Source organism: Strongylocentrotus purpuratus, unplaced genomic scaffold (assembly GCF_000002235.5).
Source record: "Strongylocentrotus purpuratus isolate Spur 01 unplaced genomic scaffold, Spur_5.0 spur5_scaffold_6, whole genome shotgun sequence".
Lineage (NCBI taxonomy): Eukaryota > Metazoa > Echinodermata > Echinoidea > Camarodonta > Strongylocentrotidae > Strongylocentrotus > Strongylocentrotus purpuratus.
Genome location: NW_022145612.1, coordinates 23,621,459 through 23,634,922, shown reverse-complemented (window position 1 = coordinate 23,634,922; position 13,464 = coordinate 23,621,459). Strand labels below are relative to the sequence as shown.

General features: G+C 36.1%; 1 protein-coding gene across 5 annotated transcripts in view; it reads right to left on the bottom strand.

Moving 5' to 3' along the window:
• Positions 1-13,464, bottom strand: part of LOC579460 (ELKS/Rab6-interacting/CAST family member 1) — a 78,243-nt gene that overhangs the window by 50,478 nt on the left and 14,301 nt on the right. For all 5 annotated transcript variants that reach the window (XR_004061710.1, XM_030972000.1, XM_030972002.1 and 2 more), the window contains exons 2-5: positions 4,725-5,159; positions 2,536-2,619; positions 1,878-2,045; positions 1,130-1,297 (exon numbers count right to left, since the gene is read on the bottom strand). Coding sequence is in view for 4 of the 5 variants with exons in the window: in XM_030972000.1 (XP_030827860.1) it covers positions 1,130-1,297; positions 1,878-2,045; positions 2,536-2,619; positions 4,725-5,159 (855 nt within the window). In the remaining variant the exon portion in view is untranslated. The remainder of the gene's footprint in view (positions 1-1,129; positions 1,298-1,877; positions 2,046-2,535; positions 2,620-4,724; positions 5,160-13,464) is intronic.

The window sequence follows — 13,464 nt, the reverse complement described above, 5'->3', positions numbered from 1 at the left end:
AAGATATCGTTTACTCTATGGATATATCGGATCACAATATGAAATGAGGACTACTTCTATCCCTCTCTGACTTTTCAAAGTCTTGTTCACACATGACAGATAAAACGGTCTTTAAAAAAAAAAACCTTTACAAAATGAAATTACATGACCATATAGCGTGATCTCTATAAAGTAACATAAGGATTACAGAGTACACCAACGAACCTTTGATGCATGTAGCTACATTTTTCACCCCACTTTCCTTGTGTTACATCTAAAAATGTTTTCATTTTGTTCATTTTGTTGCAACATTTTTCGTTTTTTACTGTTTAATTGTACCATATGAGTGAATGAGGTTTAAGCCTGTGTCAACACATCAATCCATCCTCAAGTAAAAGGGGATTCTCCTCCAAACGTCCTCCATGATTTCGTATTCATAAAAGATTCATCATCCTACTCTAGCCGGCATGAGATTCTAACACTCTTCCCACATAGCCGGGATAAGATTTCAACGTTGAAAGAAGAAAAGCATTTCCTCACATCTAATGCGCCACCATGCAGCCACTGCTTACCAACTAAGTTGTGTCTCTCATGGGTAAATTAAGGAATATTTTAGATGTGCATTCTCATTTACGTCTCACTTCTTTATGCTCTTTAGCCCTTCCCCTAGCCAATTTATTGAGGATACTGAACCTATCTTGTTAATAATTTGAAGCATTTGCATGAACAACCTTGATTCAAATGAACTGCAAATACATTTGGTAAGGAACACAAGTAAAAATTGAAGGAAATGTATCTTCCCAATTTTTAATTACAAGTTTTGTCATGAAAAAGATTTTCTACTTTAAGATACTAGCTATCAATTGAAATGAACGAGGAGAATGTGTGGGAGATTATTTTAAAGAAGAAATGCAGCTTTCAGTTTAAAAAACGGAAAGTTGATTAATGTGTAATGGTGTCTTTGCAATTTATTGCTTACATATTTTACCTACGGTATAAGAATGGTCGTCTGGGCAATCTGATAACGACTTAGAATTTTTTTTTTTTTTTTTAAATAGCTTTCTTTTCTACCCCACTATGATATTTGGGACTAACTGAAAATAGATGCCATAATCTCAGAAATTAAGTTAAGATCATTAAAAACTCTTACCTTTCGTTGGAGTGCCACTATCTTTCGTTCTTTGAGTTCATTCATCTCTCGAAGCTCATCAGCTTCTGAAGACTGCTTGGATTTGTCAGTGTTAATGGTTGTCATGACAACCTCCTGTTTGTTTAGTTGGTGCTCCTTGTCTTCCAACCGAAATCTTAGGGCCTCCACCTGCATGGAGTCAAAATGAAGAGTTCAAAAATCGATTTCAATTTGCTAATGTATAATGTAGACATGATCTATAGATCTACATGTATGTAGACAATGACAATGCCAATGCCGAAGTATCATACCTTCTCACCACACAAAGTAATGACAGAATAAAACAACTAGATGTACATAAAATTTAGACTATCATTGTAAAGTCCAAATAATAGATAAAATTTTGAAGAAAAGACATCACCTTTACAATCATTTTTTTATGTGTAAAAATGACAAGAAGCCTGATGGCTGCAAAAGTAAATCCTTGGAATCATGAAATACCAAAAGTTAGTCAAAAGTTTCATGTCCCGATGTTTTGCAAAATGTATTCTTCACATTCCTTTCACAATTACAGATGCCATTCTGTTCCCCCATCCTAGGCTAACGGCCTGGGCCCTGTCTTTAAAGAGTTGATATCAATCGCAACTATGTACATAAGAGATAGAAGACTGCAAACTTGCGATTGATATGGATCAATCGCAACTCTTTGTAAGACAGGGCCCATGGCTACCCAGTTTCCTACATGGTGGATCTCTCTGAGAGCACTCACATCGGCTTGCAGGATACTAGAGTGTTGTTCTTTGGCAGCTAATGATTCCTTGAGCAGATTAATATGAGCCTGTTGATCTCGCTCTTTGTGTTTCATTGCCTCAAACTTGGTCAGGAGGGCCTGCAGCTCTGCTACCTTAAGGCTCAGCTTTCCTTTCAGTTGGTCAAGCTATATCATGAGAGAAATATAAAGGCATGTATTAAACTAGATGAATGAAGTGGAATCTGTTGAAAAGTGAAAGCTGTTGAGGTACTTGTTATATCAATTTATTCACACTTATAAATCTTTTTAGCAGACTAGTCTATCCATCTATGAGGTACTTGTTATATTAATTTATTCAGACTCTCAAATCTTACTTAGCAGATTATATCTCAGAACATGGTGAAACTTAGGCAATGATTTTCTAGTACAAAATGATGCCTGTGATAATAATAAGGACAAAGCATATTCTAAACTCTAAAATTAAATATTAAAATATAAATATCCTGGCATACTGTTGCCTTAAAGCAAATGTTATACTCTAAAAATAAAAATATAAATGTCTTAGTATACATTTGCCTTTAGTAATATTGTATACATATACTTTAGTGAATATATAAATATACATTTGCATTTTTTTGTGTAGGTATGAAATTAAATATGAAAGCACGCTATAAACCTTGATCTTTAATCTTGTGCTGCTGTCATCTGTCTGTCCCGCTGTGCCGTTTGACCTTGATCCAACATTGTCATCACGATTCTCCTGTAAACAGGTAATTGAAAGCACACAAGTCCATTAGTGTCAATGCCACATCATCATTATCCCTTAATGCTAAAAAGGATGATGATTGGCAAAGGAAATTGTTGTGTCTACTTCACAAAAACAACATTTACAATAGCCCATTTCCATGAACGAGAGAAAATAAAGGTATACTCCTTTCATATCTTTGGTAGATATCAATGTGGGGTTGTTTTTTTGCTCTTTTTTTAATTTCTATCAAATTCAAGTTTTTATGGTATTATAAATACATCCTTTATGGATTACAGATTTAACAAATCCTCCATGTTCCTTTTTAAGTCATCCTGCATATAAGTAACCTATTTAGTCCATTAGTGTCAATGCCACATCATCATTATCCCTTAATGCTAAAAAGGATGATGATTGGCAAAGGAAATTGTTGTGTCTACTTCACAAAAACAACATTTACAATAGCCCATTTCCATGAACGAGAGAAAATAAAGGTATACTCCTTTCATATCTTTGGTAGATATCAATGTGGGGTTGTTTTTTTGCTCTTTTTTTATTTTCTTTCAAATTCAAGTTTTTATGGTATTATAAATACAGCCATTATGGATTACAGATTTAACAAATCCTCCATGTTCCTTTTTAAGTCATCCTGCATATAAGTAACCCATTTATTAAAAAAAAAACTTCAATAAGTTTTAGAATGAATAATTCATTCATATGTTAAGTGCTCAATTTGATTTGAATGATATTATTTGAAAGATGAAAAATTCAGAAAAAACGAAAGCTATAATTTTCTTACAACCATTTAAATTTTATTGAAGAATACATCTTAAGAACTATAGATGATAATGAGGACACATGCGTAGCAAGATGATATGCAAGTGTACATGTACCTAATACATGTGGATGAGACAAATCCGTGCTTTTACACCAATGTCCTTCCAGGAATCACAACAGATTTAAGTAGCTCGATAGCTCGATATAAATTGCTACCTGTCTTCAATTCATAATTTGTGCACTTACTGAAGCATTCAATGCACCCATGTCTCAAACCCACAACACATCTGGCAGTTTGATATCTACTCTAGATGTATACTTTGATCATTTTTTATATCACTTTTTCTTTATTTCTCTCTCTCTCTTTCTCTCACTCTCTTTCTCTCACTCTCTCTCTCTCTCATTATCTCTCTCATTATCTCTCTCTCTCTTTGTATCTGTCTGTCTGTCTGTTTCTCTCTCTCTCTCTCTATTTCTTTCTCTCTCTCTCTCTCTCTCTCTCTCTCTCTCTCTCTCTTTCTCTTTCTCTCTCCCATCGTTGCTCTTTAATCATTTATCAATGCATTATCTTCTGTATTGTCTAATCATCTCCCCTTTTCTCTATCTCTTTCTTGCTCTTTCGGCTTTCAAGTCTTCTCTTTCATCCTCGACCTTCTCCATTTATCGTCTGAGAAGTCCCCAGAGAAGTTGCCTCCCATAAAAGATGCACACAAAAGGGCACTTTAAAATCAGCTTGCTTTAGTGCATCCTGGGTGTAATAACTGAATTATGCGGACGACACATTATATTTCTTCTCAATGCCTGAGGCCACTTGAAACTCCACACGGTGGAGATTGCTCAGGCACCTTTCCACAGGCTTCATATCATGTGCTGCCACATATGTTTGAATTACTAATGGAGTAATTTTCTGAAGACTCTACCCCTGGAAAGAGAGCATTTGACATTTCTTAATAGGAAATATAACGAGAGAAATGGCTCGAGGATATAGAACTGAAAAGCAATAAGCATATTTTACCTAAATACTGTATCATGTACAAGTAGGTACAATTTGCCTATTACCAAAGTTGATGATGACGCATCTATCAGACAGTTTTTGGGCATCACCTACTCATTCGCATCTTATCCTAGTTTCTAGACACCATCAAATCAATCGTTACCAAATCTAGTTTATAAACACCATAAACTCGATTGCAACAAGCCTAGAATTTATACACCATCAACTCAACTGAAAACCAATCACGTTTATTGTTATATATCACCGACTGAACTACACCTCATAGTTTTCAGACAACATCAACTTAGACACTGTCAACTTAATTTCCACCAAACATAGAGAAGCTTACATTCATGAAACTGCCCATCTCCTTGTCCCTCTGCTCCAGGAGCTTCTGAAGCTTGATGACCCTCGTCTCTGATTCCACCACCTTGGATCGCATCCTGTCCATGTCCTCCTGGTCTCCTTCCAGCTTCTTGGTGTTTAACCCTTTACTCTGGAGCATCTCCAGCAGCTTCTTGATGCTTTCGTCCCTGGCCGTCAGAGTCTGCTTCTGGGTCTCGATCCTCAGCTCCATCTCTTCCAGGGTCTTGCGGAGGAGGAACACCTCCCTGGAGACCCTGTCCCTCTCTGTCCTAAGACTGTCCACCTCATGCTGCAGGTGGCCGACTGTCCCCTGTGAGGAGGAGCCACCGTTTGGAACGTCCCCATTGGGCGAGTGTCGTAGGTTGTGTTCCCGATGCTGCAGTTGCTCCTTCAGCTCCCTTATTGTCCGTAGGAAATGCTAGGGTGAAACAATAACAAAGAAAGACATTAAATTTTTTGTCACCTACACTGTTATTTCAAATATTTTCAAGTGTGTGTATAATATAGAATATGTAGCACCATACAATGTACATGTAGGTCTATCTGTAAAACCTCACATATTAGTACAACATTTGAACAACATGTAACCTGCTAAACAAAACTAGCACTTTTTCTCTCAAAGTTGACGTAAAGAAGACTGTAAATTTGAGACAGACATATTACAATATACACATACTTTAGGCGCTATACATTTCTTTTGTACATACATGTAAATCTGCAGAGAATATATTTTTTTCAATAAATCATGAAAAGCTCAAATTATATCTCTGAATCCTCAGGGAATGATACATTAAAGGCGTGCTAATTGTCTCAGATGTCATTCAAGATGACTGAAAGTAATGAGATAGCCTCCTGCATTATTGAGCTGTGGATAGCAGAAAGCATTCATAGTCTCCAAATACAGACTCTTGACTAAAAAAGAACATACATCATACTGCTGATAAAATTGTCATTAGGGAGATATATGCGCATATATCTTCAGGGCAAAATCATTTACAGAGTCAAGGAAGGATACAAGTGCTATGTATAGTTCTTTGCTCAAGCTAATTTGCTTTCCACAAGAGAATTCCAATTAAGTTAGTACTTAAAGACTAATCTGATAATTATACATCTCGAAGACTCTACATGCAATAAAGGAGATAGACGCAGTATCGACTCTTGCTTTGCTGTATGTAGGTAATTGATTTGGCAAATGAGTAGCTGGCAAGAACAGTCACTTTTTTCCAAGAAACCTCCACATTGTGAATGATTGCATAATCACAGTTATTTTTAATACCAACTAATAGCATACGAGCATTAATGTAATGAGTATTCTTGTGTATTAAACAATATCGCAAGTGAATACATGATCCCTACCAAATCACAATCATCCCTTAACTCATGTATGCTTTTTTAAATAAATAGATTGAAATCCTTTCGTAACTAGCCACAGCAAATCTTTCTCTCATTCACGAACTTTTATTGATATTTCAAGTTTACAGAAGTTAAACAGAAAATTTAGAGAAACAATTTCTTAATGCCAATTGCCAACTTACATTTCTAAAAATCCCAATTTATTCTTTCATCATACATAATTTACATCTCCCTATACTAAATAGGTGTAGAGGAGACTGGTAGGAAGACCGCACAGAGAGCAAGATAAGGAGGGGGGGGGGTAATAAAGCAAGACAAGACAGAGTGATGAGAGATAAATTTGATTTGAAATGAAATGCTAAAGGTTACTAATTAAAAACCTGCAGTCAATAGAAGCACGCAGTGGGCAAGGTGATGATGGCACAGTGAGTGTTGTGACATTGGATCGTAGTAGGGATGATGATGATGATGATGGTGCACGGTGCAACCTTATACCCAGGGGCATGCCGTGCTCTTTACCCAATGTGTTATGTGGTTGATACCTGTATCACTTATAGATAGACATGCCACTTAAATCCAATATCAAAATATCAAAGTGATACTGGTTACTATGGTAACTACATGTAAGTATCTATTCAGTGAAAAATCCTACGTGTAACATTTTATTCATTATTAACAAAATTGTATCTTTAATTCCAGCTTTTTTTAATGAGAAAAAAGGATGGATGAAAATTATAAGAAACATTACATTTTAATTTAAAGGGACTTTGTAACATTGTTCAGATGAGAGATAGTGGTGCTAAGGTAGTGACTTCAATGCTAGATGTACAATTAAAGATAATCTGAAAATTTGAGCGAAAACGGACCATTATTCATGGTACAAATTGGGAAAAACTGATCCGATCGATTCCTTAATTCTCCCAACTATATTATTACAATTTAATTACATTTTAAGTGAATGGAAATCTCACGAAGCAATAAAATGGCTCTACATTCCATTCCAGACATTTAAGTGTTGACAGATTTTTTATAGCCTGTTTTTATGTCTTTTTTTCATGGAAAAACGGTTGGGAAAATTCAAAAATGGTTGGGAGAATTTAGATTCAAAAGCGCCGCACATCGACGCCCGTTCGAAAACCCGTTGAACTTTGTTAAAAATCTTCATATTGCATGAATTAATGTCGGATTTGGGGCATCGTAGTTGGATAATCCATACATACAAATATAATTTTACATGCTTTGCATCCTGATTCAACAGATTTGTGAAATCAACCATCACAATGTTACTAAGTACCTTTAATACATTATTATATGTCATTCTCATTCATGCTTAAACTGAAATTCTGGATAAATGTAAATTCTTAAAATGTAAGATTCTGAATGGATTAAAACCCTTTGCCTTTTTAGTAAGCATGAAAACTTCTTCCTTATCATACAACATACTTGTCCTCATTTCTAACCAGGAATTCCTCCACTGCTGCGACTTTTTGACCCCTCGCAGAAGTACACATCTTGAAAAATCGCAAACTGGTTATGTTGTTCATGTGCCGCGATCAATGAGAAATGAAACCAAGCCTGTATCATTTGATATGCATGACCTCCTAAATGGGTTTCAGTCTAGAGCTAGCTAGCTGCTGGCTCCCTGGTTAGCTATACTCTGCTATGGCAGGACTATGAGATGGGTGAGCATAGCCTAATGAAATTCCTGTATTGATCTGGATATGTGGCGTTGAGCAGTCTTATTGATCCTCCTATTTCTGGCTAATCCTGCGCAATGGTGAAGGACATAGTCCCCTATCACTCAACCTGCATACATACGATCAGCATTACAACAGTGCTATGTGCCAAGTGATATGCACTTCAGAGACAAGTACCAGGAAAGGATCGAGTCATGAATGGTTTGTAACCGTGCTTCAGGTTCATTTATGGCATGGGCAAGAAGACCTAAACTTTAAAGAAATGTCTCTTGACCAGCAGGATGCAAATTATAATATACAATTTGATAGGAACATACATGTACCTATATTAACTGTTTCCTAAAGAATCTGCAACTATATACTTAAGCCTAAACCCAGGTCATGCACTATTGCGTCGAACCATATATACAAGCAAGTGGACCAGTTGGAGAAAAAAAACTAATAATTAATCTATAGTCAGGTCATCTTTAAGCTTCAAAATTCCTTCAGTAAAGGGATACATGTACAGTCAAACCTCCTTTAGCAACCACTTGTATATACATTAGTAGAAAGACCACCTGTCTATAAAGTCCAAATAATTTGTTTCCCTTTCATATGGCTTCTCATTGAAACCTGTCTTAAAGGAACCTGTTCATACTGACCACCTGCCTGTAAAGGGTACTTTTCATGTTTCCCTTGAGCGGTCTTTATATACAGGTTTCACTTTATTAACCTCTGGGTATTGCAATGATATGATTTAAATCCATTCTAGCTCTCAACAGATGAAATAATAACAACATTTGATGAAACATAAATCTGTTACTTATGTCATTCTGGCAATAGAAATGGAGAGTATATGAAGTAAAGTCCAGAATACCACCTCTATTGGGATATGAATACATGTGGATGTGGTACAGGACATTTGCTAGCATTACAGGTAATCTTGTTTACCACTTAAGGAGTCGATATTGCATCGAATCATCAGTAATATTCTAAATGTACTTATGTAACTTAGTTACACATATAATGGAATGGATTAAAACAAATTGATACAAATTAGAATATTTAGATAAATTGAGTTGTAAAACTCTCATATAATGATCTCATAAAGTGTAGGTATCATTTTTCATGGGATAATTTTGAATTTGATTTTGAAATGTGAATGACTTTTTTAATTTCTTTCCCCCATGAACAGTCTAATATTTCATTTTTATATCTTATCTTTTCTTGTAACCCACGTTCATTCAGACTCATTTCATAATTTCTTTCCCTTTCAAATACATCAGGCTCGATTTATTCAACACATATTCTATCCTGCTTGCAATTTATCTATGCTGTGAAAACAGCTTGTGCCCATAACCAAAACAGAAATTGTGATGCATGGATCCACTAAAGTTCATTTCCTCAACAGTAAATCACTGCATTACCCAGCTCCTATCACGGTTCACTGGCACACATGTGACGTAATGGATAGAGGTGCCTAAGTACCGCTGTATATCTCAGAAACCTATTGGCCACGTTCATCAATAATTTGTGCTCTTATCCCCAAAAATGTCAATTACATGTCGGAGCATGGTCCATGACTACCTTGCTTCACAAACACATATACCTGATGTGCATGGGAAATGGGAAAAGGATGTGTACTGCTGGCAACGTGTACAGAAATCTGATGCACCCTTCCCTCCATTTGCCAATTGCAAACACGAAGCTCTTAAGTTAAATACTTTCATGGGCTTTTACCCACAAAATGAAAACAGATACTTAATTGAGAATAGGAGGATCCCTGACTCCATGGACTTTCTTTTTAATCAAATTCAAGTAATGTTGCTCTTAACGTTTGGCTTCACAGACAACAAAAAAAGAAACTAAACAGTAGATTTATAAATAACATCTATAAAGGCAATTATTCACTCTTTTCAGTAATACTGCTAAACTGTCGTCATGCAGTGGCTCCACTTTAAAAATCTTATCAACAACAGAATGCTAACAACACTGCAGTTGCAGCAGTTACAATATGACCTATAATAATTACTCTCCACATCTCAGCCATCTCTCCTAATCCATCTGTCTCCATCTTTCCTTCCTCTCCTTCTCTTTGATATTCCCTTCTAATACTTCATATTTCCTGAAATGAAGATATGTGAATCTATGTACACTGTACATACATATTTGAAATATTACCATGTAGTCTTTAATATGCATTTAATTTGCTATACCTCAGCTCCTCCCCCCCCCCCATTCTCTCTTTCTAAAAACACACACATATGCTCTTTCTCTCTCTCCATCTCTCAGTGACCCTTCCCTTTCTTCTCTCTATAAACAATAATAGAGAAATCAGACATGGCGATATCAGATCAAATATATGCAAACGCACATCAATATCAAGACTGACATTTACTTAGCCTCATCACCCACCGCACAGCTTCCAATGACAACGGTATACATACAGTGCATGTAGCATCTGATGTATCCATCAGGCATGGAGAAATGATGATCATGCGAGGCAGGTGGACAAATAACCCTGAGATGAATAAATCACTAGCAACACATTCTCACAATGCTTTCTTTCTCGTCTGTACAAATCCAACGACTTTCCAATCCCGGTCCATGTATTTTCAGTAACATACCCAGGGAATGAGGTGTCCCTTGGAAAGGGGAAGACACATCAGATGGATTGGGTACTGATAAATGATGATTAAAGCTAAGAGATGAAGTTGTATACTACAAGAGGCATTCACACTTGTCCAAAGCAAGGTTCATGCATGCCTAACATATCATGCTGATCAAATTACTTCAGAAAATCCTTCTCGTACAACTCTGAATAATTTATTGTAGAATCAAATGCTTTATCCATTCATGAGTTTTTGTAGGTTTACATGAGGAAGAAAACAAGTCTATAAATCGAATAATAATTCTTTCAAATCAACAGCCCAAAAGATTTGATGTCTTAGTACATGTGACCTTTTTAGCAAGTCTGTACATCACACACCTACATGCAAAAACAAGCTTTTGTCATGTATACATGTAAACAGCCCTTCACACAATCTCATGATAGAAAAAACAAACTTTAGGCCCATGGCAACCAACAATGGTTACCATTCACCCTTCACTGCAATGAGTGGTATAGCAATACAGACTTCTAGGGGCAGTGGCCAACAGGGAAATACTCCTGTTTCCATCACCAGAGACATGGAAGAATAATTACTTTAGACATCATTCCAAGCACATAGCACCATGATGACTCAGTCATGACAGAGTCCACAATGCCTCCTTTCTTTCGGGAAAAACATTCAGAAGTCCCCAGATTCGGCCCTAGTATTGTAAACAGTCAGTACATGATAAATAGAGATGGAAAGTACATGTAGAAGAGGAGCTGTTCATACAATCAAAAGTATGGTTTAAATGCATATCTTGATTATGGGCTCTATCTAAAAGAATTCATTTGTAGTTGATTCTGACAAATATTTCAAGATTTAAACGCAATTCTTACTCATTCTCCTATTCACGTCCTTTTATCAGATTGTCTTCTTTCCTTTATTTCTTGAATCACTCTTTTCTTTTCTTTCTTGTGACATTCTCTTTTGACATCTTTCCTTATCATTTATCTACATTTCCAAGAACCCCTTCACTAAATGAATTAAAATTACATGATAACATTTCCCACACAGTGATAATTCATCTAAATCCACTTTGTATATTGGGACAGGCAGCGTGATTGTGAAGGCCAACATGTATGAGCATGAAAGAATATGCTGAACGCATGTCGAGGTAAGCACTCCATTACTGTTACATAATTCATTTTCTGTGCAATGTGTCCACATCTACTGTAGTTTTACTGTTTTATAGACCCCCTGTGTAGAGTCGGTCCAAAGCTGAACACCTCACGTGACTTACTCTCTGAATATACCCTAGACTTCACAGTATGAAATATACGCATAAATGCAACTGAATATATCAAGCTTTAATTATTTCTATCATTACAGAGCAAACAAAGATATAATGAGTCTACATGTACATCTACTGGAGTTTTGCTGTTCTATATACCCTCCTATTTACATTCAAACCATTGTATTATATGACTTAGCTTATGAAAATACTTCATATTTTACTAAAGACTTGACAGAATGCATCATTCTTTTTTAATGGTTCCTATATTCACAAAGCAAACAAAAGTAATGAGTCTACATCTACTGTAGTTCTACAAATTCCCTAAGAGCCAAGAAGCACACAATCTACCCCCTGAAAATACATGTATCATTATTACTACAGGCCTTACAGAATATGCAATTGAATGTATATTGCTTTAATGGTTCATAATCAATCACAGATCAAGCAAAGTTAATAAGTCTAAATCTACTGCAGATACACTGTTCAATATATTCCCGAGATCCAAAGCCTATCAATATACTACATGTACGCTCTGATACATGAACACATTACATAATAACAAAGGTCCTTACAGTATAAAACAGGCATGCATTTCAATATATCATGCTTTAATGGTTCATATATTCATAGAGCGAACAAAAGTAATGAGCTTACATCTACTGCAGCTTCACTGTTCAATATATTCCCTAGATCCAAAGCCTAGCAATATACTAGCAGGACTTACCCTCCGATTCATGTACACATCACATAATTGCTACTGGGGTCCTTACAGTACAGATTATTCATGCATTTCAATGTATCATGCTTTAATGGTTCATATATTCACAAAACACAGAAGTAATGAGTCTACATCTAGCAATATACTAGCATGACTTACCCTCTGTTACATACATCTACACATCCCAGAATTATTAAGGCCCTTAAAGTAAGTGGAGCATGCACCATGTATCATGGTTTAATGGTTCATATATTCACAGAGCAAACACAAGTAATGAATGAGTCTACATCTACTAAAGATGGACAATTTAACCATCTAATGGAAATAGCTATAAGCTCCTAAATTGTGGGGCCCTGTGATGAGTCAGGTGGTATTTGAGAACCTTAATGACTGTAATGCATGCTATGATTCTACTACAACATGCAAATTCCTACAGTTGTATGTGGATCTGTTACTCATTTGTGTGAATCATCATGCGCTTCATGTACGTGATATGCTTAAAATAATCATGTAGAAGAGATATTGTGTTTATATACTTATATGATGATCGATACTGCTTCACTCTATACTCAAACCATATCATAATGACTTTGTGAAATTTTGTGTTATTTTGTATTATGTGTGTTATTTGCAGACACTGCATACATTCAGTACAAATTACATGTTACATAAATGAAGTAGTGCTAGAGGGGGCTTTGAGCTCAACCACCTCCGCCCCCCCCCCAAAAAAAAATGCATTTATAGATGTTCATGTGTGGGTATATAGACGGCAGAACACGGACGCGCGATACCTTCGCCAACTTTTTACGTACGGGAGCATAATACCCTAGGGAGACAGATAAAGGGGCCATTGTAGACAGGTGGCCTTTCTAGACAGATGATATAACACACCCTTCTTTCCAGAGGGAGACAGTATTATAGGCTACTATACATAGACAAGTGTTCCTTATAAAGAGGTGACCACTAAGACAAGTTTGTCTGTACTTTAAAATTCTTTGCTCCAAAATAGTCAATTTTCATCTCCGGCCTGTTTCCTAATTGATAGATTCACTAGGTTTGCATCTATAGGGGTGTGTATTGGAGTATGG